At 41.9% G+C, this 26860-nt stretch overlaps 1 protein-coding gene across 2 annotated transcripts; it reads left to right on the top strand.

The window, feature by feature from the left end:
- Positions 1-1192: 1192 nt before the first annotated feature.
- On the top strand, positions 1193-22784 carry ccdc50a (coiled-coil domain containing 50a). 2 transcript variants are annotated; one of them, XM_018757402.2, is made up of 12 exons: positions 1193-1611; positions 10360-10422; positions 13499-13628; positions 14103-14193; positions 14609-14711; positions 17469-18743; positions 19136-19260; positions 19808-19852; positions 20154-20255; positions 20362-20438; positions 21203-21309; positions 22121-22784. In XM_018757402.2, exons 1-12 carry the CDS (start codon positions 1563-1565, stop codon positions 22138-22140), a joined length of 2187 nt encoding a protein of 728 aa, XP_018612918.2. In that variant the 5' UTR covers positions 1193-1562; the 3' UTR covers positions 22141-22784. The 2 variants fall into 2 exon arrangements, with proteins under 2 accessions (XP_018612918.2, XP_018612919.2); XM_018757403.2 differs by lacking the exon at positions 17469-18743.
- The last annotated feature ends 4076 nt before the right edge of the window (positions 22785-26860 follow it).

Raw genomic sequence — 26860 nt, 5'->3', positions numbered from 1 at the left:
CACAACATAATTGCTGGCATGCTTTAGCTTGATGCAAGTGTTAATGAACAGGCTGGATTTGTAAGTGTTTTATCATCTAATTTATTGTCCCAAAAAATAAATACAATGAAATAAAATAAAAAAACTTAAAGTTAAAATTTCAAACTGCAGTACCTTCACTGGAAAATAAAAATCAGGATTATGCTTAGATGCAACCCAGTTGCTTCCACCTTGACACATATCCTCGAACCCTCTTTACAGGCTGGACGTATTGGAAAGTAACCTGGAAGCCGCAACCTAATAGCTGAGTCACCACAGCATTGTCGTGCCAGCCCAGGTAATAAAAATAGTAATATTAATGCCTGGTAGCATATTGGTTAAAGCTGCCTCTTCAGTACTCAGAGGTTGCAAGTTTTAATCCCACCTCTTACCCTAAATTTATGAAGATTACCATGTTGTATAAATGGGAAAAACACTGTAAATTGTTTTGGGGAAATGGGTAATTTAAATAAGTAAATACACTACTACTACTAATTATTATAATAATAATGTGTTGATGAGGGCTACTGGTCTGTAGGTGTCAGTGTTTCTCTACCAGGCACAGTAAGATGTAATTCTTCACGAAGTCACAAGGGGGAGTCCGAACAATATGACGACAGTATGAATGGTTGTGATTGGATGAGCTCATCAGATTGAACATATTTGCTAAAGGCGTGCGTCATATTTCCTGGCATACACATTTTCTGGATACTGTACTGTAAAGTCATGTAAGGAACCAGCCGGCTGTTGTGTGCATAATGTTTTTAAGTGCAACGCGATGAGGTTAACATTGTCGTTGTACAGTCGAAGGTTGTTGGTTCGAATCGCTCTGCCGTAGTAAACTTGAATGAATGCCTTAACTTAAGCCACTTACCCTTTTTCTACACTGTACAGTAAGAGAACCCTGGAGGTATGGATAAATAACTGCTAAAGTTTATTCTGAACAATGGTGTCAGATAACAACAACAACAACAATAAGAATTCCTTCCATTTTCGTTAACCGTTTCAAACGTTTGTCCTCGGGGTTCTGGGGCTCCGGACCAGAGCCTATAATTTCGGGAATAATTCAAAATTGGGCGCAAGGCTGGGGAAGGTACACGCTGGATGGGACACCACCAGCCCATCGTGATAAATAATAATGTGCTTAGAGCCGCCCTCTGTTATCCTGCTGTAGTATACATGGCTAAATCATTCTAAGCAGCTTAACACTTTACGATACGATAGAGCATTATCTGCGCTGTTCGCGAACTCGTTTGGTCCTGCGCGCTTGCCGTAGCCTCCTTTCCAAAACGCGTTTTCCTTATTGTTCTATCGCATCGAGTCCATATCTGCATAGAGGGCGGAGGACGCGAGCAGCGCAGAAATCCGATATTAACCGGCGCCGCCTTGTCCACTTCAAGTTGACCACACTTACAATAAGAACAAACAGAAACACTCGTAGGTGCTAAACGGTTGTCTCGTGACGGGTCGGGAGACGGACGCAGCCGAGCGCCGTGGCGCGTGAGCTCTCGCGGAATCGCCGTGGAAGCGCAACCACCAACGACATGGCAGATTTGGGCATCGACAAGAACAGCCTGCCGGGCGTGAAGGAAGGTGAGAGTGTTTATCTTATGTGTGCCTGTGTGTATTGACACACTGTATACATACATTACACACATACGTAATATATTCACAGAGTGTCGCAGTCCCTCCTGCCACCAGCCGAGCCGTGTGTGAGACCTGGCTGGCGGTCTATTCTTATTTTTCTGCGTCTTACTTCTCTAAGACTCTCCTTCCGTCGTCAATCGTGTGCGTGCGGCTCCGCACAACTCGAACGGTTTCTGCTGTTTTTTTTTTTTTCTTCACCGCGCAGCGAACGTCGTGGACCTTTTCCACGCGTGTCCGGCTCCGCTGCTGCTGCTCTGGCCGCTCACGGGAGGCTCGTGGAACCTTCGCGCACGTGCTTCGTTTCTCGTTCCCTCCGCAGCCCCAACAACAGCTCTGTGTGTGTGTGTGTGTGTGTGTGTGTCAGAATCGACATGCGCTTCTTCTTCTACTACTTCATTCATTTGGCTCCGTACGTATGGCATGCTGTTTTTATTTGTCTATATTTCGCAACACGTCACATTTTGCACCAAGCAGGAAGCTGAGTGAAGGTCTAACCATGGCAACGCTGGAGAATACTAATAATTCATTGTCATGTTGTTGTTGTTGTTGTTGTTGTTGTTCTCATTCTTCTCCAGTGTTATTTCCATGTCTGGTTAGGTCACAATAGGTGCATATGAGCCAAAGCAGTGCTGCTGGTGAGGGTTCAAGACAGCAGCCACTTGATGACAGTTTGGGATTGCAGCCAACAGTCAGCGCAGTACTGATATTACAGAAATATGCCTAATATGATTACAAAAACAGGCAGGTACTTACCAGTTGAATATGTATTTCTGATACAGTTGTTGATACTTGTCTAACTGCATTGGGGAGGCTACTGATTGAGACCCCTGCTACTGTGGGTTGGTACAGAACATGGGACAGATTGTGGTGCTTTCACGTTTGGGGGGGGGGGGGCAGATTCGTGCGCCTGCTGGGTTGAACGCGTTTTTATAGTACAGATACCTGCACTGGTCCTGAAATGTGCAGCTCAAGGCCAGGAATGTGTGGTTTGGAGGTGGGATCGGGTGAGCGCTTACTCTTCTTGTTGATGTTTTTACCCAAGATGGCATGCTCTGTTGGATTGCGGGCTTTACCCGCAAACCCACATGATTTTCCCATTTATACCGCAGGTGTTCTTACTGCATCATTTCAGCATAGGGCGTTGATCAAACATGGGACCTTAAGAAAGTACGGTGGTGACCCTAAACAATACACTACCCACTTAGTGTAATGTAGGAAAGGTTTTTTTGAAGGTTATTGTCACGGTGTGAAGGCTGATTAGAAGCATTTTCTATTTAAACATTTTATATTCAGATGAAACTGTAAGGTTCAGTACAATAAGATTACCTACCTTCATTATTAGACCAGTCACATCTGTGTGGGTAATGCTCCACGTGGAGAATAACGGGATTGGTGTTGTGGTGAACGGAGCCCTCGCCTTAGACTCCGAAGGATCTGGTTTCGAATCCCCGCTCCCAGTGTAATATCCGTGAGTATGGTACTTAGCCTGTATTACTCCAGCTCATAAAAGTGCTAAAGGTACTTGTTGTTTATGTGGCCGTGACGTGGGATTTGGCAGTGTTTCACATTCCTCCTTACTTGACGTTGGTGAATAAACAGTGAGAATTGGCATCTGTACAGCGGGGTGCGTTTTTTGACCAACATCCTCTGTTCAGTAAATGCTATTAACGCCAGATAAATGTTGGCTTAGTGAAATACTCACAATGTTAAATAATCCAGTAACTGAAATGCAAGCTGATTAGCATGTGTAGGTTTTGAGAACGTGATGTTCTGGAGTTTTTTGACAAATTAAAGTATTAACCCCAATATGTGTCATGTGACAAGTGACACTTTTTGGGCAGGGAAGTCATGTTTTTTGATTTTAAAAAAAGTAAATAAATAAAGGGCTCCACAACAAACAATGCAAGTACTTACAAAGTAAATAGGCCTAACCATCTATAAAAATGTGCGTGGTTTATTAATTAAAAATTGTGCAACAGGGAAAAGCCTTGAATATTGGCAGGACTAAATGCATTTAGGTTAATGACCTTAAGTATGGCTTCACAGTTTTTGGAATAAAACAGAATTATCTTTCCAAATGCATCGGAGCAGAAAAAAATGTTTGGAACACTTGAAAGTGAGGAATGTTGTTGCATAGTAGCAGTGCTCTTTGTGGTTGGGGGGGGGTTATTGAGCTGTCACCTAGTTGTAATCTTATAATGATGGTTAAGGAGCTTCTGAAGGTCCGAATCCGGGCCTTCTGTTCATTTCCATCCGCATTTGTGTTTCTGTATTTTCAGTTAGGCTGCTCTGCTCTCCTTTTGTGAATACCATTTTAACATTACCCGGTTATCTAAATGGGTAAATAATTGGAACCTTAACATGGTAAGTCGCTTTAGAGGAAAGTGTCAGCTAAATGAATACTGTAACATTGAGATTGAGCTATGCTTAATTATTATTTATTAGAAAAACTGCATTTTGTGTGTTAAGTACTAATATATGAAACTCAAGTGATGTTGACAGTTTGACTGGACATTTTTTGCCCTTTATTAAGCACTTACTTGCAGGAAATGCATAATGCAGGAGGTCTGACTGAATTGCACGGCTGAGCTTCCTGTGGGATGAAAACGCCGGATCTGCCAGCGGACAGAGCAGCTCCCCAGTCCCTGTCTAACCTTCTGTCTCCCGCGGCCTTTTTATAGGACGAGTGGTTCGAGAAAGTCGCTGGAAACCAGATTGCCTATATCTGGTTGCGGTTCAGCTAATGAGCTAAATGTCATCCGTTGGTCTTTGGTCGAAACAGGTGGGCGTTGCCTCCTCATACTTCTGAGGACATAAAACAAACACTCAAACTTGTATAGTTTTTCTCTGTATAAAATGTAACTTCTTCCTGCAAAAAAGTAATTGGCAATTCATACTGATTTTAAGGTCTGTTTCTTTTGTCTCTCTGCAAGCTTTTCAAGTGTTTAACCTGTTTCTTTCTCCTGGTTCAGTTGAGACTCGGCGTGTGGTTTCTACTTGTGTGACCTTCTGTCCGTTCCACACATGTTGAGCACAAATGAATGGAAATGAACGGCAAAGTTTCAGCAGTTTTGGTTGAAAGAGAGGAGCAGCTCAGTGGCATGTCGGTTAAGGACCTCGACTATCTCAGACCGTTTTGTTTTCCTTAACGTGAAGGCTGTTGCGCCCTTGACTTCGGCACTGAATTTGAATAGTCTAATTTTACCGTATACGTAGAGTACATGCGGTACCTGTACAAAACAACAAGGCAGGGTGAGTTAGTATTGAGAGAGTAGCTACTCCCATTGTGGCACCATGTGGAGTGTGAGAAATGTGGGAGGTTGGTATTACTGTTGAACGTAGCTAGAGGGATGGACGCGCCGCTGCCCCAACGCCGATTCTTTGTCCTTCTGTCGTTAGAAGCATATACCAATATCGGTGAAAGGGGTTTATTTTTTGTTGTCTTGCACAGGAAGTGTGAGTTTCTTTATCAGTTTTTAAAAAAAAAAAAAAAAAAACTGTTAAAACCTAGTTTATATTGTACACAGACTGGTTATGGGTGATTTTGTGAAGGTTGTTAGTAAATGAGTAACTAGTTGAGTAACTGAAATACGCCTCAGTTTGATCATGTTACAGGAGGTTGTTTGCCTTTATGGAGAATCAAACACGATCTTATTAAAATTTGATTTCTGATTTCCAAACTTTTTTTTTTTTATTATAAATATGACAGCATAAAACCTGCGTCACCCCCATGGTCAAATGAAATTAGGAATTGATTGTGTACATTGATTTGCTGTGTTTTTGGAACTGTAACTGCTTTTACAGCAAGCATTTCACTTTTTGCTCTTATGTTATTTTCAGAATGCCGTGTACGGCTGATGTCTTCGTTCCTTTAGAGGATGTGGAACTGTAGGGTGCTATATGATAACTTGAAACAGGTCTTGAATTTGCTTTGCTGAGTGTTGCCCATGGCTTTGTTTTGCAGGAGACATAGTATATCTTGAGTGTATGAGTACATGTCAGTATGTTTGCGCACGATCATGTTTAATTTGTACCTCTATATATTTCTGCACCTGCAGCTGCCAACCTTATCGTCACAGGTCCACTTCGCTAACTGTTATTCCACCTGTCGCTGTGTCATAACCACGTTGCCGTGGTGATACCGTGCCCCCCCCCCCCGTTGACCACCCCGGTTAAGCTGTAGAGGGTGGGACATGTCCAGTGTGGTCCTGTTCACCTTTACGTAATTACGCGTGTAGACAGCCGGTCTTTTTGTATGCTTGACTTTCGTTGATCTCTTTGTGAGGCGCGCACACGCGACTTGTGTTTTTGTGTTCGTTGAGTGGAAATTACCCACTGCCCACATACACCACAAATTCCCCTGTAATCCCCAGTAACTTTAATTTCTTTAAGTACTCCTATTAGAGGGGATTATTGTCTGGCCTTGTGGCCTTTCAGTATTCTTTACTTTTATAGTGGAAAAGGACAGTGCTTTCAGTTATTTTGTAAAGACAGAGTTTTTGAGTGTCAACCAATGTTAGTATTGGAGATGACATGTAGCGGAGTTCTCTTTGTGAGCACCCAATGCGTAGCAGGCGTTTTTAACAAATTAGGTCATTTAGATAACAGATTTGTTTCCTCAGCCGAGTGGAATGGTGATAGAATGAGTTGGAGGAGTTGGATTTCCCCTGAAACTCCAAAGACATGTGTTTGGCGTGCCCCATCCACAACGTACACTTCCTAGCCTGTCAGCCCATGTTTCTGGGACAGCCTCTGGACCACCAGAGCTCTGCACAAGACAAGTGTTTATAGACAATGCATAAAGGAATGTAATGGACCTTGTTCTGCACTGTGTTGTGCATCATCCGAAATATCACCAGCAGCAGCTTGCTGTGAATAAAACCCTCACAGTTTGGATGGACTTTGCTCAAACAGAAGGGTTTTAAACAGTTTATCTGCACTTTTGAGCCAGTGCCGTATTGTGTATTAAAAATGCAATGCAAGCTGCATTCACACTATGAATATGTTTGCCCAGAATACAGTCCTGGAACTGGATGTGTAAGCAAGTTCAGTGCAGTGTGAAATTCTGCCCTTCTGCTTGGGAGATTATGGGAATTTAGTGAAATACGCTCGATACATCCAAGGTTGGGAACAGCGGTTTAGAAATCCTCTTGGGGGGAAAAAATGTTGTTCCTCTTAAAATCACTGATAAATGTATTTTGCGGGTAAGAGTGTGCAGTGGTAACATGGGTTTCAAATAGACTGAATACTGACGATGAAGTACTATTATTATACGTGTGATACTCATTGCATGGCATGTTAATGGAATTGAGGTCCAAACATTACTCCTTTGTTGCCTTAGTGACGTGGCTTTGTTTGTTTTGCTTAATAGTTGTTTTCTTAAATTGTTTTTTTTTGTGCTGCGTAATGTGACAGGCCTCAGCGTTGGATGGTAACCTGCCACATATCAATAATGATATTAGTTTTGGGCCAGGAAAACAATGTTTGTGTGGTTTTAAGGGCATCACGGAGAGCCCTTGAACACATGACCTGTGGGTGCCCAGCAGAGCCAGACCAAGTGTTGCCACCTCCGTTCGAGGGATTAAATGACTCATCCAGGCCTGTTTTCCCCATCTGCTCATCACATTGTCCTTCTGCTGCTGTGATCTGTTTTGCCTCCTGTGTTGGAGTCATAACTTGGGATGCTGGGGGGGGAAATAGTCGCACTTCTCCGTCTGAAGCTCTTCACTTTTTCCATTATGAGCTTGAGGACTGTATTCTTTGTGTCTCTTTACTTCTCTGTTGTCTTGGAACTTGGGTTTATACCAGAGTAAAGTCGAAAAAGTACAGAAAGGTACGCTTCGCGGCTCGGGTCGATACTTGCTGCCGGCCACTTGTAACCAACTCTGGCAGTCTCTGGAATGCATCATCAGGTGTTCGTGCAGCAAACCAGTGAGAACATGTTTAAGGTGTTCTTAAGTCAGAAGGTGGTGAGCCAAGTCGGCAGAGGCTCTTTTACGTGCCTCTGTTCAACAAAACTTAAGTTTACACAAAGGATTTGGGTGCATGAGGTTACTGGAGCAGAATTTCTCCTTGGGTTTGGACCTGCAAACAGTTTGTAGGTCCAAACTCAAGGTGAGACTCTGCTCCGGTACCCTCATGCACCCAATTTATCAGTCATCAATTTTTGATAGAGCTGTTGATCGAGGGCATCATGACATTCAAATGTTGAATTGTGTTTTTTAGTCTGGATAAACTGGAAATGTTGCATGAGAAATATGAGCAAAATCATTTATTTCAATTAAAAGCTAAGAAGTTGCGCACTTAATATTGTAGCGTTTCAGCTCTGTTATTGAGCAGTCTCAATATGGTGCAGTCCAAATTTATTCACTTTTACTGTAGTTATGCAGGTTGATGTGGAACCATAGTCATCGGCGAATGTGAAACTGGATTGGCGAGACCAGCAGTTAGACCTGATGCCTTGCGCTCAAAGGACCCGGGTTTGAATCCCACCTCCTGTTGTACTACCCCTCAGTAAGGTACTTAGCATGAGTTGATACAGTAAAAACTACCAAGCTGTATAAATGAGTAAATCATCATAAGTAGCTAAACGCTGCCAGTTGCAAATAAACGTAAATGTTTGATAACCTGTTTAGTTTGCCGTGGTTTTGCTTGCGTCCTTCATTGACTCAGCTGATAGAAAGGGAAAGGCTGAGCTGGAGGAAGAGGTGGCAGCAGCGAACTCGGTGCTCCTCGAAAACCAGGCCTGAAAACACGTGGTAAAGTACTGCTCTGGTTTACTGGATCGCGAGCGTCTTGGAGTAACGTAAGACTAGTCCTACCTTGATCCCCGGTGTTTTGAAAGCGGACCGATAATTACATTTGTGTTTGGGGTCGTGTGGGAAATCCTCTCATTGTGTGTACCAGTTGTACAAGTCGCTAAGAAAACGCCGAACGCACACTTCAAAAAGGAGGTGGCCATAACTCCAGTGACCAACTCATCTAATGGAATCGCTCAAATAACGTCTTAACCGGTAATCCATGCTTCTGTGGTGGTGTCGAGTAGAGACGGTTTGAAATGAGTCACTGGCCCGTCTTTGATTGAATTCTTCTGTCACTGGATAATGTCAGATTGTCATGTTCTGTGAACCATTGTTACCATGAAATGCTGTTCGCTGCTTTATCTGTGCGCAGGCACGCACGCACGCTCTCTCTCGCGCACATACGCAGAAGGGTTCCTCAAAAAAGGCTGCATTATTTCTGAAATGTTTTTTTTCACCGGAAGCGCCGCACTGTGGGACACACGCTGCGTTACTGAACCCTCAAAGGTCATGATCTTATTTATTGTCTTGGTGGAGCATCCAGTTTTTTTTGCTTTGCAGATGCCTGCAAAGAATGTGCCATTTGACCACAAGCAGCCACTTGATGGCCCAGCCTTTTATAGTGTGGTCCCCTTCAACACATGGTACAAGCCTTCTGTTTGTATTGCGCACTTTCTTCCTCATCATATTCCAGGCGTGGAGAATCTCTTTAGCACAATGTCTCTATAAGTAAAGGTAGCTAAATACAGGCACATAATTGTAATTTGCTTTAGAGAAAAGCATCGGCTAAATGAATACGTGTCTTGCGTCGCTTGGATGTCGGGTGGTATTAAATCCAGATTTGGTCCTGCGCAAACGCCTTGTAAAACGAAGCAGCGGTATTACTTGACGCTCCTCGTAAAGTCAAATTCTCGTAACTGGAACGGTCTATCTCGGAGACATTTGTAATTGGGAAGGGCACGGTCATCCAGAAACTGAGAAGTCATGTTGGGTTTCAGCGTTGGGTTTCAATGTTGGGTTTCAGCGTAAGGAGCCAGCATTGACACAAATGTAATTTTATTGAAAAAATACGTGCGAGCGTCTATTGGATTGTTTGGTGCGTTATGCTGCTTGCGGCTGTTTCAGACGTAAGTGTTAGTTTTAACACTCTTGCCCATGAACTACTTGGTTTTTTAGTTATCTGGCTTTTTTTTTTTTTTTATTTTAAATTTTTTGTCTTCTGTGAAATGTTTTCCTGGCAGTTGCCGCCATTCAGTTCTTGTAACTGTATTTGGGTTTGGGCTGTCGTGAGAGAACAGCCACAGAAAGACATGCTTATCAGAAAAATACCTGAGATACCTCAATGATTGTTTTCTTAATACGTATTTACTTCAAAATATGTCAAGCTGAACTGGAATTCAGGTTTAATCTCACCCCTGCTACAGGCCTGTATAAGCACAGAAATACAGCTATATGGGTGTTATAGTTTACTGTAGCTCTACAGCAGCCTAGGGACATAAAAATACATTTTACAGTCACGTCTAAATTATCCCTCTGCCATCTTTTGTAAATTGGGCATTATCTGGAAAACCCATTTGTCAACGACGTAGATACATTTGAGGTTTTCACAAAGCTGTGTTTTAAAAACATGATATCACAGATAAAATTGGCTTTTGTAGAAGGAAAGTATTTTTCATGGTGTCTTTTTGATAAAGTTTATGACTGTCATCTTGCTGACATGCTAATTTGTTAATGGTACTTTTTGCTGTGGATTCAAAGATCTTCTTTCTGATCTGACTTCAAGAGGTCATCTTGCAGTTCGTTTACCGCAACAGATTAAATAATGTTTTTTGTGCAGTTTGAACGTTTTTGGAGCTGATCTGACATCGCCATCACCTTGTTCTTCTGTTCGCAGTGTGTCGGGACTTTGCGGTGCTGGAGGACCACACACTGGCCTACAGTCTCCAGGAGCAGGAAAGTAGGTGTCTGTCCCCACTCCGGACATGTCTCTGTGTTTCACTTCACCACCAAAGGCTCACTTTTCTTACCACATTTGGCTCTGAGCGAGTATGTCAGGGATCTGTATTGTCACCCAGCATCCCTGGGTTCTCCTCGTGCACGTGAATGAGAGCCCGAGCGCATCGGATGCACCCGGTGGGGAGACCCGCACACAGCTGCATAGTCCATTGGCATTATTTCTGTACGTTAAGCGATGAGCTTCAGCTGCTTCCACTTGTTCGATGTTTTCTTACCTTTTCTATGGTATTAAATTCATGGTTCTGTGGCGAAGGACCTATTTTGGTTTTACTTTATTGACTTAATTTTATATTTTTAATGCAGTATGCAGGTCTGTATTTTAAATCCTCTCAAACACTAGAATAGTATTTTTTCGGTTCATTTTTTTCTGGACTGTCCTTTTTTTAATTACTTGGTTTTTTTTTTTTTTTTTTTTTTTTTTTTAATTCAAGTGGTCATTTATGAGTGCAGCAGTTCTGCATTTTTGCTTATTGGTTTTTTTTTTTTTTTTTTTTTTGTTCAAAGTATGTGGGACATGGTTAGAAAGGCTGTCTGCGCAATGGTGCCAGGGGTTATGGGGTATTACAGTGTTCTATGAGTCAAAGCAATGCTGCCTTTTGCTTATAAAGAGGTGGATTGTGAATGTTGTCAGGGGTCATGATGGACATGGCTGGGGTACCAGAGCAGGCTCTCGGGGGCAAGATGCAAACTGCAGAACTGCTTTGTCCATCTATGTGTTTATACTGCTGATTTTGATTTCGCAGCATCTGCAGCTCTGGGACGTGTTAAACTCATCCTGCTGCGGCTCAACACCTCTCCCTTGAAAGAGGCGGAAGGCAGGAGTCTGGCAGAAGAATCCGCTTAGCTGGGATTGCTTAGTTATTAAGTGACACTGGGAGTGCCTGTGTGCGCACGCATAGGCGTTCATTGCACATGCGCGCACGCGCACAGTTGGGTCCATATGGTGCGATACTTTGAAATCCCAGTACTGTTGCACACCAGACTTTCATCTGAAGCCCTCTATGTAAGGGATCTTATTACTTATTCAGTTAACTGAATTTTAACATGGTACAAGTAGCCTCCTTAATGCATTCTAATATTTGATGTTACATTGTGAAACCAAGGTTTAAAACCCCTCAATGCTCACATGGACGCAGTATGTAAGGTCTGTAGTCGAGGCAGATGTATGATACAAATCTTGATGGATCATGTCTGTCTGTCTTCTGTGGCTTCACATTTAGTCAGGTGTAGATGTACTGTAAAAATATCATATTGGTGTTTTCATCCTCATACGCTGCAATCATTTTGAGTTGCATAGATGGAGATGGAGGTTAAAAGAAACCACATAATGCTGGTTGTCAGTTGCTATACATGTAAAACTAGGTTACAATGTAAAAGTTTAAAAGGACTAAATAGAAGGTTTGTGTACCTTAATATATCTGTATTAAAATGTTGCTTATCTGGGGACTGGTAATTTTGTGTTAGATACACTGTATTAATGGAGACTAGATTTTGTTGTTTTATCAGGTTTTTCTTCACAGTGTCACAATACCAAAAAACTAATCAGGTCATTTTAATACTGCTGCATGTATTTCTGTAAGCGGCATTTTCCTAATTTAGATGTTGTTGGCTTCATTAGTTACATGACCAAAATTATAAAGTGGTGATATTCAAATATGTTCCACATGAAGGAAATTATGATGTACCATTAGTAGCTTTTTGTTTGTTTTAGGTTTTGCATATTACAAATCTGCTGCTGGTCTCTTCATCCTAAATTCTGTCTTGCATCTCTGAAACTTGGACTATGTGATCTGCCAGCTCTTCTAAAATCATAAACAGTTTTGATGCTGACAATACTGGCTACCCAGAATAGATCTATTGCAAATGTTACTGGCAGCTTATCTGCCAATTAAATAAAAATTTGCACATGACCAAAACTCAAAACCTGCCCTGATGTTAATGCTGCGAACACTTAAAATAATGCACATCATGATACGGGAGTGTCCTGTATTTCATTGTTTGTGCTGGGCTGTCTAAGTGTGAAGTGTCGCCACTGTGCGTGTGAAGGAGGAAGTCGAGCAAAAGTGGCACAGCAACAGATTTAGACTTTAATAGAGGCTCTAGGGTCAGAGGTCACTGACACACAAAGTCATTGTCGACTCTAGGCTCAGCAGCCGTTTCGTCAGTTTGGTAACAGATGGCTTCATGGACAGATGGCTATTATGTTTAGGGTTCCCATAACCTTTATGGATGTAGTCATTTCATTCTGGTTGTATGACCTAATGTTTTATGTTCAATGTAATAGAAATGCATCCAGTCTGTTTCAGGCTTAACAATTCAGTCACATTTTAATTTAAACCAGCACTTCCTTATTTTTAAACATATGAAATGACTTGCTTATTTTTATTCTTATGACGAATGATGGGGCAGAAATGGGAAATTGCGGGTATGTTGTCCCTAGTGTTTAAGGCTTGTCAGTAAGCTTCCGGTAGAATAAAGCAAGTGGGTGGACCTGGAGTTGAGCCCAAACTAACAGTGATGAAGCCCAGCAACTTTTAAAAAATAAAAGGGGGAAAAACTAATTTTGGACCAGCAAAGTCTACATTGAGAAGAAAAGAAACAGCACAGCTGTGTGACATCCTTTGTGCAGTCGGGGTCCAGATTGATAAAAGAACCTTTTCCTTTGTTTAAAGCCACCTTCTGCTGTTCTTTGTTTTCGTCAGACTCTGTGAATTTCCAGGTTGAGGATGAGTCCTCAGTCTGGTTATAGTGTACATTGTGGAATTTTGTTACAACGTAGAAATGTGATTCTTATGGAATCAGACGCTCTTATTGCGAAAATGATTTTTTAATTGTCCAATTGTTACAGTGCTCTGTTGTATTGATGTGGGAATGACCGTAGGGCAGTGCATCCAACACTCAACATCGTAATTAAAAATACTTAATTTTTACATTAACACTTGAATTGCTGCTGAACTGAGGAAGACTGAAACTGTATTTGCTATGTTAATTCATTCTTTTGTTTTGTCTGCTCACAGTTGAAAACCACTTGGCATCCAACATTCACAAGAGCCGCTTGGTCCAACAGGATCTGCAGGTTGCCAAGAGGCTGCAGGAGGAGGAAGACCTCCGTGCCAAGGCCCACATTCAGAGACAACACAAAGACATGTAGGCCATCTACTCTTGAGCGGTTTGCTTAGGCGTCGATCGCCGAGAGCTATGGTTTCGGTTCTATTTCCTCCTCCGCGTTGTCGTTGGGCCTAGCATCAGTGGCTAAAGCAATGGTTAATGCATTCCTGGCTGAATCCTGTAGCTGTGCATCTCTAACATTAGTTATTGTAAATTTTCCCCATCAGTTATATACTGGAAAAGTTAAAAAAAAAATGTCAACATTATTAATTGGAAATGGGCAGTTACTTCGCTATTGTGTCTAGTTAATAACCAGCCCACATGTTTTTGTCAGATATTTGCTGTCTCTTGCAGCCATTCCATTTGAAATATAAGTGGAAGTTAAATTTGTGAGAAACGATGCTTAGCCATGACTGACGCTGTGTTGGTGTGTGTTTGAGTTAGAATGCGTGCAGTGTTTGCTGAAGTTTTGAGTAATTACGTAATGTTTTCCCTGTGCTCTGCACCCCCCAGAGAGCGCAGCGACAATGAGATCGCCCAAGAGATTCAAGAGCAGCTGGTCAGGCAGGCTGAACAGCAGAGGCAGCAGGAGGAGAAAGACGAGGTGAGCGTCAGCACAATTTTTTCGTGGCTGATTCACCTGTTGTACAACTCCTACACAGAAGTGTTTCCTGCTCCGAGAGTCACCTGAATGCATGACAGCTCCCCTCTTTGCCTCATATTGTCGGTGTCAGAATTCCTGTACTTTGTCATGTCTCTTTTTTTCTTTAAAATTAAATCCAATTAAATCCTTAAAATTTCGGTGAAAGTGTGACCTAAGGATATTTACAGGAAACTGATCAGATCTCTGCAAAGGAAACTTTGTCTGTGTCCTGTTTCTGTGGGGGTGGACTTTCTTGACATTAGAAAACGTTTGCCAAATTCTGCCTGACGTTTATGTACCCCAAAGTCCTGTGCAATATAGTTACTAGGGAGTGTTCTGAAAGCATGTTTTGTGTGCCTCTCACTTCCTGTTGTAGGCTATTGCTCGCATGCTGCAGGAGAAGGAGATGAAGGAAGAAAGGCGACGACAGAAGCAGCTGGAGGCCCACTATGAGGAGGACTATTATGAGGAGAAAGGAGGTGGGTGAGCACTTGCGGTGGGAGCGTAATGCTTCAGTGCTGTGAGGGGCATTGTTCTGATCAGCACTTCAGCACAATGTGCTGGCAAGATCTGTTAATCTGGTTGCATTGAGGTTTGAGTGCCGTGTTGTACATTGGGCCACGTTACAGATGAGGCCAAGTTAACCTGAGGGTTTTGCTAACCTTCAACTTGGGAGACTTTTTGAAGTTTGAGAAGTTTTTTTTTTTTTTTTTTTTTTTTTTGTCTCATTGAAGTTGCAAATCACCACTCTCACTCATGGTACAAAGTTCTGTCACTGGGAAAAGGTTTGCATATATGAGTATTACATTACTGTGAGCAGCACTGCCTTTTTGACTTTTTTTTAAAGTTTTTGAGTTGTTAAAGGTCCAGATATTTTTATCTGGTATTTTTAACACCAAAGACTACACATTTAACAGGCTTTCTCTGAATTCACTGTGCTTTTATTTATGTTTTAGTGTTTGCTGACATGGAGACAGTTCGGGGGAAGGGGGAAGTGCTTGGCTGTCTTGAACAATTACAGCATGATACGAAGGCAGTGAAGCTTTGAGGCTTGCATGTCTTGTTTACCTTCTAGTTAATTCTGGCTGAATCTTGGCAAGTTCACACCTCTGTGTCATGCTGTGTTTTTTTTTTTTTTTTTTTATAATAAGTATGTGGAATTAAAGTAGAGCAGGTGGTGGCGTTACCGTGTCTGACTCCATCTAGCTTGTTTATTACTGCCCAGTGCCTAATACTGAAAAGTGGTCAGTTTGGTTGAGGTATGGATTCTTTCTAACCTCATTCATTTGGGGAACTCTGTGTAAAAAGTTCATGAGACAATGAGGGAGACACGTGCTTTTGTCCTGTGTCAGGTCTCCCAAAGCAAAACAATAATAAATCCCTTGTATGACTGAAGCTCTAATATTCTTGATTGTCATGAACTCTACACCCTGGGATCCTTCTGTTGGATAATTATAAAGAGGAAATGGCCTTTCAGAGTCCTGTACAAGGCTCACGACATCTTTGTGGTTGATCCTATCCCAGACACCTCCCCTCATTCTTGCAGTTCTGTTCTTCACCTATTTTGTGTCTGCGTGACTGATTTTTCTTACGTCTTATTTTCGCTTGAAGTTATGCAGTAATTCTTATTTGTCCCTCTGGTATCAAAAGTTTGCTTCTTATGGCCACGATAGTCTGTTCGTGCACCTTCCCACGTTTGTTCACAATGTCTAATGGTGACCGCTTCATCTGCTGTACAGTAACATGTTGCATTTGGGTGTCTAACAGAACCTGCATTTGCTTTATGCAACTTCTTCTTTGTTGTTCTCTTTGCGTTAAAATAGCCAGTGAGCAGAAAAAGTGAATGTTCTGTCCGTGCTAAAAACAAAAAACAGGAGACAATAGATTTGTAAATCAAAGTGGGAAAAAAAATACTGTGTCTATATTATGCTCTTAGTAGTATTTTAACATGATTGTGTGAAATTAATGATTAGTCCTTTTATATAATATAGCCTTCGTGTATGTTAATTGTTTATATCCTTATGGTTCATTAAATGAGGGGGTTTTTGGCTTAAAATTACGAGCCTTTCTTAAGATTAAGAGCCTTGTCATAAACTGAGTACCGCCTATATTGCATTTGTAGTGCCTATACACAGATGCTACAGATTGAAACACCATAAACATCTTGTCTGTTTTTCTTTAATAACCTAAGAGGATAGTTAGCCTATTCCTAACCTAAGATGTAGTTCCTTTCCTTTCTTTTGATTATAATGCTCCCAGAGTTCTATAATGATTGACATGCACCACTTAAACGTATTGCTTAGATCTGCATACAGCGTGCCTTCCGCAAACCTGCCTCAAGCAGCACAGGTGTTGTAGGACACAAAGCACATCAAAAACCGGTAAACTATTTTTTAATTAAAACTTTGAGACAAGGTTTCTACCCATATTATTGCTGCAGTCTTGTCACTGAACCGTAGGACTATCCCCCTATGCCATGCCTTGCGTTTTCTACAATGTTTGCTCCACCTAGTCAAATGCCTACCCTGGTCATGGGTACAGAGCTGTAGTTTTTGAATGAGTCCCAAGTGATTTTAATTTAAAAAAAAAAAAAAAAAAAAAGGATGTGAAAATGCCTTCCCCCTTATTCAGGAGACCAGCATACCAAAAAAAGTTAGCATTGAAGTGTTGCATCATGAGCCGAGATGGCTGAGGAGGTACCGTAGTCAGTCGGAGCTCTGTGTGGTGAAAGCTTCCTTCCTCAATTTCAAGCACCTGCTTGCTCCCCATTTACCAGGAAATCAAAAGGTCACTTTTTTTTATATCAGCTTTCAAAAGGCCTTTTTCTCTGCATTCGCAGCAACTTACTGAAATGACAAGGAATCATGGTGCATTTACTTAGACGTATTCAGTTAATTTCCTACTACAATACTATTATGGTAAAGTAAAATTGTCTCGTGTGAGTAGATGAGTGAAGATTTTAATATTTATTTCCTTTTTTGTAGTATCTTTGGCTTGGTATTGCAACAGTGAGCTGCATAGCATAAAAATTAACTGAGAATGACAAAACTGAGGAACTGACCTCTGAAATACAATGCTTGTTGCCTTGTCTTGGTGTTTCCATACAAATTATCAACTCTAAGTGATAATATTGTGTTGATAGTGTCTAGGCATGATGTTTACTAACCCAGCTTGCATGCTTTTCTACTCATTGTCCTGCTCCACCTTCCCATCTGACCTACCCACCCCCTTCCCAGCCTCCCGACCTCGAGACCGCAACAAGGGCCGCTACCCTGAGTGCGAACCTGCAGAGTACGATCAGAATGAACGACCTTGCCACTCTCCCTCGGAGGGTAGCCGGGACAAACGCCACAAGTACGATTTGCCTGAAGGCCAGCAGAGTGAATGCTATGAACAGAAAAATTCAAAACACAAGAGGGACAATTTCTCCGAATGCTTCCCCATAGACTCCAACCGGAGCACTTACCCCCCGCATGAGCCTTCATGCCAGAGGAGGGATAAACTGCACCGCACTCAGGACTGGCCAGCAGAGGCTGCGGGGGCTCACTCGGACTTGTGCGCAGTAAGCGGGGACCTGGGGGGGACCCAGGGTTCCGGAGACGTGGAGATGGTGGTGCGAAGGAAGGAAAGGCAAGTCAGCAGGGAGAGAGAAAAGGAGAGGAAGCGGGAGGCAAATGGGGTTAGGTACCGGGAGAGAGAAGGTGGACGAGATAGAGGTCATAACTTGGACTGGGAAAGAGACTATAACATGAGGACAGAATGGGATAAGGACAGGGAGAGACAGAGAGAAAGAAATTATAATAAGCAGAATGGTGGAGAGAGACCCAAAGAAACAGACTGTAGCATTGAGAGAACAAAAGACAGGGAAAGACGCAAAGAAAGGGACTATAATGTGGAGATGGACAGAGAAAGGCACAAAAACAGGGTCCACAATGTGGGGATGGACAGGGAAAGATATAAAGAAAGAGACTGTATTGTAGGAAGGGAGAAGAACAAGGAAAAACACACAGAAAGGGATTATAATGTGGAAAGAAACAGAGAAAGAGACTACAATGTGGAAAGGGATAGGGAAAAAGACAGAGCAACGAACAAGAAAGACAGAGAGCGCGACTATAGTTTAAATACTGAGAGGGAAAAAGATGGGGAGAGACATGGAGAAACACACCACAGCATTGAGAGGGATGCTGCGAGAGACAGACACAGAAACCGAGGGAACAGTGGAGAAAGGCTTAAAGACCGGGAAAGACACAAGGATGGACACAACAGAGGCACTGACAGGGCAGTGCCCAGCACGAGCCACGTCTCGCTGGCGGACATGCCTACAGATGAGGACCGCTGGACAGACAGACCAAGGATACACTCGTGGGATGATGAGATGTTGGAAGAGCTCAGCCCCAAAACTCAAAGGAGAAGGGAAAGAAGGGGGCACCGGGACCGTCATGAGGAGTTTGCTAGAGCACGTTCACACACTCGTGAGGACTCTCCCCCACCCCACTCCCCCAGGGAGCCAGGTATAGCCTGGGCCATGTGTGTACCTGTATCTGCTGCTGGTGCTGCTGTTGGTGGTGGGTCTGGCCCAGGATATCTTCATGCTCCATTTAAGACGACTTCTCCTTACCCTCTTTCCATGGTCCTTGTGTGGGTTCTTCTGCTCCTTTTTCTCTGTTGTTTGAAAACATTGTACTTGAAACTGAGAAAATCAACATGGTCCTTGCATCTTCCAATGCTTTCAAAGCTCTCAAGTGTGATTTTGTCAGAAAAATAAAGAAAGAACTTTGCACGTGCGCTGCTTCTGTTCTGACTTGGGTGAGGGGTTGCTGAAGGTGGTGCTTCTCATGCTCGGTGTCTTCAGACTCTGTAGAACTTCAGTTTACTTTAGGCTGTCTGTGGGTGCTCTCCTTAGGCAGGAAGGTACGAGGTGAATATGGCATGAGGGAAGCCACCCAAGGGGTCAGTCGAATGGATCTTCGAGAGCAAGAGCTGAAGGACCTAGAGGTGGCCAGGAAGCTCCAGGAAGAGGAGCTCAAGGTAAGCAAATCATTTGCTGGTTCGTCTTGCTACCTGCTGTACTTTAGTTCAGATTTATGTTGAGATTTTTGTCTTTTGCAGTATCATGTCAAAACCTTGTATTCATACAAAATTTTCATAATATTAGTCATATTTTCAAAAGTTATTCTGGATAGTGATTTTTGAAATTATAACTCCCCCCCGGTTGTAGGAGCTTTGACATACAGGTACTTGCTTCCATTGGTGCAGTAAAAATTCTATAAATGGGTAAATGACCGTATGTCACGTGGAGAAGAGCATCAGCTAAATGAGTAAATAACTCTACTGTACTTTATCATCCTGTGCACTATTAAGTTACAGGTGAGGTTTGGCTGCTCGACACTTCCCGTCAGAGGTCATTGTGGGGGTTACCTCTTGTTCAAGTCAGAGGAATGTCACAAGTGCAGTGTTCTGAATATGCCTAGTACTGTTGTTATGAATGTCAGATGAACCATGTCATAATGTTTTATAGAAAATTTTCATACATTGCGTCAAAAATACAAAGGGGAAATAACTTTTGTTATTTTAGTCAAGTCAGGTGGATAAGCGAGCTGCCCAGGTTGCCCAAGATGAGGTACGTTGAGATTTGAATTTTATATGTTTATCTATATCTTATGCATACATCATGCTATTTAGCTCTAATATTTCTTGTATATCATAGCTTTTCTTTTCAGTTGCACTACCTCAGTTTTACAGTCCATGTTGCCCAAAGTACACATTGGTAAAGCAGCTACACTTGGGTTGTCCATAACCTTGTAGGTGTGTGCACTTTTCCAGCCACTGCTGGTTAAAGTCAATAAAAAGGTGATAAGTCAAAGGAGGTGTGGGCTATGAAATCAGCTCATATTGCGTGTCTGTGTGTGTGTGTTTTGAAGGAAATTGCCCGTTTGTTGATGGAAGAAGAGAAGAGGGTTTACAAAAGGTCTAGAGATCGAGAAAAGCCTTGCATGGACAGAAGACCCGAGGGAGATGGAAAGGTGGCTGTTAATTGTCCTATACTTTCTATGCTGTTTTAGCCAGTCAGACTGTTGTGAGGTTTAGGGTAGGCTGCATGGTAACAGTCTGTGTGTTATGCTGTTTCAGCCAGGGTATGAAGAAGTCGTGAGGCCCAGGTCACGGGATGAGTACTACCAGAAGCCCCGGAACCACAAGGCGGAGAGGTACCATGACTCTTGTTGCCACCTGTGAACGCTTTTTAGTGTGAGAAGACACTTGAAGTAGAAGGCAGGATAAAGATAAATCACCTTACTGGCCAGTTAGGCATACAAGAAATTTGAAATGGTGGGTGCTCATTCAAGTCACATTCAATACAAAAGAAGAACGGGCATTACAGACAGTACACAGTATTTAGTGGTGAATTGACAGAACTTGAGGAGAATATGGTAAATAGGGTAATTGATTGTAACATGGACAGTTAGTTTTGGACCAACCAGCACAACTGCAGGGTCCATTTAAAAGTGATAGGGGTTATACTCAGAGGCTGATGAAGATGTTGAGGGGCAAAAGCTGTTTTTGTGCCTTGTTTGAGTCCTTGTGTAGCATGTAGTGTTCCTCCACATTTTATTGATCACCAAATTGAGGAATACCAGATAGAAGCTGTAAGTACAGTTTGAAGTGCATGGAATGAAGGAGGTCCTGCAGCCTTATTATGTTTCCGTTTTATCTGATGGCGATTTGCTGCCAACTAATGGTGGCAAGTGGAAATACAGGTTATCTGCATTCTGCATCAAACAGAAATTTTGTAATATAAAAGGGTGGAGAAAATGCCATTAAAACTGAATAAAGTGGGAAATATTCAGTAAAATGACTCATCTGTTGCTGTCAAGTTGTACCAGTGTACACGTCTCAGAAAACACCTTGAAATTAGGGCAGACTTTGTTCTCTTCACTCTCACACATTCCCTCTTGTATTTTTACTCTCTCAGGCCACCCTCTCGCGGTCATGACTACGAGAATGTAGACTCTAGCTATCTGTATCCAGCTGCTCACCATCCCAGTCGCGCTTCCCCTGGCCCAGAAACCACATATAAAGGTGATTTCATCAAATGAAAGTTTTATGCCAAGATAATGACATATTCCAGCTTGTAATGGGATGCTTTAAGCAAGATCATCAATCTGAATTTAATTAAATAAAATATGGCAGCATGGCGGTGCATCAGATAGCACTGCTGCCTCACAATGCCGGGACTGTTTGGGCAAATCCAGCTCAGTCTTTGTAGAGTTTGCATGTTATCCCCATGTTTTTCTGGGTCTTCCACAGTGCTCTTATTTCGGGCAGTCCAAAAATGTGGTTCAGGTGAACTGGTGACTGCTGTGCTCATCTTACAAACACAATTGAGACCAGAGGTTTCTGTGGAATTTTGTTTATTGTACACAAACTACAGGCTCTTAAGACAAACCAGTTCACCTGAAATACATCTTCGGACCGTGGTGGGAGGGGACTGAGCTGGAGTTTGGTAGTCAGGCAAGTCCAGTGTTCCCATTCTGGCCAAATGAATACAAGTTGCATTTACCACAGATTGAACTTGTAGAAAATCAAGGAAAAGTTTAATTGAAAATAAATTGGCAAATGTATTTGAAAATCCTTAATTAAGTTTGAGTTGCTTTTGTGCAGTAATTTGCATTTGTGGAATTCGTATTTATAATTCACAACTCGGAAAGGAACTGAAAGCTATATGTAAGAAAAGTTCTGCTATGTCACCTGCTAACCTTACATTTTAATTTGGTAAATCAAAGAATTGTTTCTGTAACATTTTTAGTATTTCAAATGGAACTGTTGCGATGGGAGTGCACATGTTATTTGAATAATACTGCTCCTGAAAAACTCGTTTCCTCTTTTTTAGGTTCCTACAACAGGCAGTGATCTTGGATCCATTGCTGCCATTTATCCATCATTTTACATTATTTCCAATTTTAAAACCATCTGTAGCTGTTGACATTTTTGAGACCTGGAGTTTCCCCACATGCTTTGTAACTCGCCTGTGCAGCAGAGTTCGTCTTCATGGGGATTACAGTAACCATTGGATAAAGGCTGTTTTTTTGGGGCTGGACACCAAAAATGACAAATGAAGGAGTCCTAATATGAACTCATAAGTCATAGAAATATGGGAACTGTAATTTAATTTTATTTTCAGCTGTGCCCTTGAGCTGAAGAGATGTTTACGCTGCCTGAAGATGTCTCATTTTGTCTCAGTGCTGTGTTTTGTTGGATCACTGAAGGTGAATGCTTGCTGTCGTCATGCCAAGCGTTGCCCTTTCGCATGTATCCCGATGTTGTCTTTGAGCCTGCCGCTGTGCAACGCACGTTTCGTGACTCGAGGGGGTCTGGCTTACTTGTGCTCTGTATCGTGCACTCTGTTTCGAATGACTGCTTTTTATTCATTGTGTGTCTGCAGAGGATGTAGTTGCGTCTCAAAATCTTGGTTTTTAACTCAAGATGATGTTAATGAAGGAGTTGAGGAGACCCCAGTAGATGGGCATTAACCCAGAACCCTCGGTTTTTTTTTTTTTTTTTTTTAATTATATATACTGTGAGGCAGGTGCCACTGTGCTGGAGTGAAGCGTTGTGAGTGGAATCTGCTTTGTGTCTCTATGCACGAGTTGTGCTTCTGGAGGTCAGATGAGCAAGTTTCGGAAACGGTCTCACCGTCCAAGCGCGCTGGGTTGTGCGAGTCTACACCTGTTCAGCTTCCCTCTGTGAGTGTCTTTCTTTATGATTGATCGCCTTAGTGTCGTGATGGCAGTGAACCAAGCAAATTAAATATGATGTCCGCCCATTAATGTTTGTTTATAGTTCTTTATTGCTGACCTGTATGCTTACACTTTGTGTGACTTTGATGTATTAGTAGGCTGAAATGATCAGTTTTATTTGTGGTTCTTCAATGAGAAAAGAAGTAACTACAGTTGATCGTGTTTTTGGGTACCTAGTGCGGACTCTGCTGCGGGTTTGTTTCACTAAGCTCTAAGTCAGAAGAAGGTTTTCATCATATTGAAAAATGTAAAACTATTTTATTTTCTTGTGAACCTTAGAAGTTTGGTTTTTTTTTTAAAAAAAATTTCCACTTTTTGTCGGTTATGCACCACTTTCAGAGTGATGGTTTAATGCTGCTTTGTGCTGTTTGAACTATGGAACCTAAACCAATGACATGAGAGTGCAAGAAAATATTTTTATTTTAAAGTGTTAGTTATGGGTTTTTTTTTTTTTTTTTTATTTTATTTTATTTAAAAAACGGATCTGTCTGTAGCCTTTTAATCATGTTAAGTGTAGGCCATTATTTTGGAACAGCTCAGCTTGTGTGAACAAAAACGCACAGGGGCACTTTGTATCTCCAGGAAATTTAGAAGGGAGAGCGAGGAGGAGACAGAACTTCCTGTCCATAGTACAGATGCAGCCCAGCAATCCAGGGGAGGCATCAACAGGCAAAAGTAAACTGAGACCTTTGAAAAACAAAGTGGAATTAACAGAGAATGTAACAGCATATACTTTTTATTTAAATTGTGAGTGTAAAACCAGTACATTTTTCAAAATGGATGTTTTTTTTTTATATAAATGGCTGAGAAGTGTATGGCTCTGTAGGAGGGGTTGCATCTGTCCATGAATCAACTTTCTAATACTTGAAGTATTCAAACAATTACTGCTGTAATATGTCACAGTCAAGCTGGCAGCACAGTTTACAAGGTGAATCTGTGATCCCAGAAAAGTGACAAAGTGGACCTGAGAGTAAAACTCATTTAAAAAAAAAAAAAAAAAATCTGTAAATGAGTTTCCAGGGAAATGGACAAGTGGTTTTGTGTGTTGAAAATATATTGTAATCAGTGTCAAAAGGAGTTGGGGAAAACTCATAATTCCAGCCTATGTGTGATGCTGTCACGATTCTTATAAAAGCCAATTTCTCTGTATTTAAGGTGGAATCTTCGGATATCGCCATGTAACCGTTGAACTTGTGAAAGCACACAACATACTTTGCTTTTTTATTAAATACATTTAAATTGAGCCTCTGTATTTTATTCCCTTGTAAAATTTTTCTTCAGACCATTAAGACTGAAAAACACATCGTCACTAGCGCAAAGTATATTAAAACAGTACTGTAAAAACAGTACTTTGTGTGTGTCATTATGAAGCAAAATTTTGGGCGTTTGGCAGTTCGGAGAACTTGTTAGTTTTTCTGCCTTGTTTTCACAGAATGAAGCTGTCACCAGTTCCCTGCTTTTCTTTGTTACCTGTCATTCTCTAGCTTTGAAAGACAGCTTTGAATGTGTGTGTGTGTGTGTGTGTGTGTGTGTGTGTGTGTGTGTGTGTGTGTGTGTGTGTGTGTGTGTGTGTGTTCAATAAATTCCCCTTTCAAGTGATGCTACAGGTGACACAATGTAGACCTGCACTGGAGTGAATGATAAGCAAGGTGGGTTTCTAGTTTTCCATATATTTACCTTTTTGCAGGAATCCATCAATCATTTGCTTTAAAAATGACTGCACATAATTCAGGCATCACTGTGAAATACCTTGTTTATATGTACAGTATGCTTATAAGCAGCACTGTGCATTACTCAAAGTCCCTGTGAAACTCAAACTTTTTCTTTTTTCTCCAGCAGGTATTTGACAGTAAGTGTGATGAGGAAATGAGGCATGGCATTTCCCCAACTCTTTTCCACAAGTTCCCACAGATGGACACCAGTGTGTCGCTTTACTTTCACTCTTCTGTCCAGATCTTCCTATACAGGTATTGGCCAGATGTACTCAAACGTCTGCTTGCGCTGCTACGGTATGGAATGTAGTTTATTATATGTATTACTTAGTTCTGTACCCAGAGTTCAGTCACCCAGAACTATTTACATGTTTTGGTATAATTCAGTACTGTACATGTAAACTATATTGAGCTGCACTTCAGCTAATACTGTAGGTAGTAGATGAGTAAATATCCACAGAAGCAGCAGATTCATGGGCATCTGAGAATTTCTGGTAGAGGAATAGCCTAAATGTGGGGCTTATATTCAGACGAGGGGAAAAGTGGACAGTTCAGGGAAGAGGGAACGGAAAAAAATTCTGTAAAGATCTCTAGAGGATAAACAATGTTAAAATTGAAAAATTTAACAAAAGTCTAAGCAGTATTAGAATGTTTTAAAGCTAAAATTGATGTAAAAATATATGCTATAACTCTAAACTTCTTTTGAGGACTTATTTTTAACCTATACATCCCATAAATATGTGGCATTCCTCATCTTTTCACAGCTGTGGATTTTATCTGCACTTTGGTCTCCATGGTGCCAGTTCGACACTTATTGGCACTGTTAGAATCCCCAGAACTCATGAACAGTCGGTGCAAGGTGTAAACATTATGAAAGCGGTGAAATTTAGGCGGTCCTGCAGAGTATGTCTTGTTCCGCTTGCGTTCACTGCTGCCACCTGTTGGCGGGGCAGGTGAGCACAGACTACTTCTGCTCCCGGAAATTTAAGAATCAGGTTCGTCAAGCACATGCCATTATTTAAAAAAAATAAATAAATAAATAAATAAAGTTTGAATCTGGAAACTTCTTTGTAACTTGAGGAGCCAGTGTACTGGATTTCGACAGCAACCGGCAAGCAGCCGAGAGGAAAAATGTCACAATGTGAAGGGGTTCGGACAAGAACAAGTGGCAATGAGACGTGCTGTTGCACAAATAAAATGAGACATCCAGTAGCTTAATGGCTACAGCTGCTGTCTTTAGACGCAAAGGTCACAGGTTCGAGTCTCACCTCCAGCTGTTAAAATTACCCAGCTGCATAAGTGGGTTAATTGTCAGTAGCTTAACATTGTAAGTCACTTACGAGGAAAGCGTCGGCTAAAAACTGGTTTCAGCACAGCTCTGAACATTGCTCAGTTGAACACGGTATTTAGACAAGTATTTCAAATGCAGCAAAATATTCCCATTCACACAGCAGAGAGATCACGCTTTCATCATTCAGACATCTGCATTGTTTGCAGAAATAAATTCACTCTGTTCACATTGTAACAAGACGTTCCTTTTTAATATGTTTTGTTCTGTACAAGTTGAGTTCATCAAATACGCAGGTATGAGGGGAAAAAATAAACAAGATTTGTCTGAAACCGGTTTGACTGCACTTCTCCCTCTGTTTACACACACACACACACACACACACACACACACACACACACACACACACACAGAGTTCTGTACTACTGGTGCCTCTTTCTTTCTTCGCAGCTAGTCGCTGACACTGAGTTTCGTCTTGACCACTTTGTTCAGTCTCTCTCATTTGATTGAAGGCTGTAAATATGATTTCTCTAGATTTCCTAGGCCTGGCCTCCCTGACCATGCTGCTGGAGTAAAACTAAATTTACCCTGCTCCTTCCCTGCACGCACACCTCTGTGCCGTGTGGTCCCTGTACCCGTTCGGTTTACCACGGTGTAACCGTGCGTGTTGCGCCACACCTGTCCTTTCCAGCTGCACACGCTACCAGAAACAGTGACTGAAACGGGGGTGACATCTCAGACACGATTTCTGGCCGCCTGGGCAACTGCATCCAGGGTGCGACGCATGAGGAGAGTCATTCACTACAACATCAGTGTGATTACAGTTAACGGGA

Source organism: Scleropages formosus, chromosome 8, assembly GCF_900964775.1.
Source record: "Scleropages formosus chromosome 8, fSclFor1.1, whole genome shotgun sequence".
Classification (NCBI taxonomy): Eukaryota; Metazoa; Chordata; class Actinopteri; order Osteoglossiformes; family Osteoglossidae; genus Scleropages; species Scleropages formosus.
This window is presented reverse-complemented; position numbering and strand designations above follow the sequence as displayed.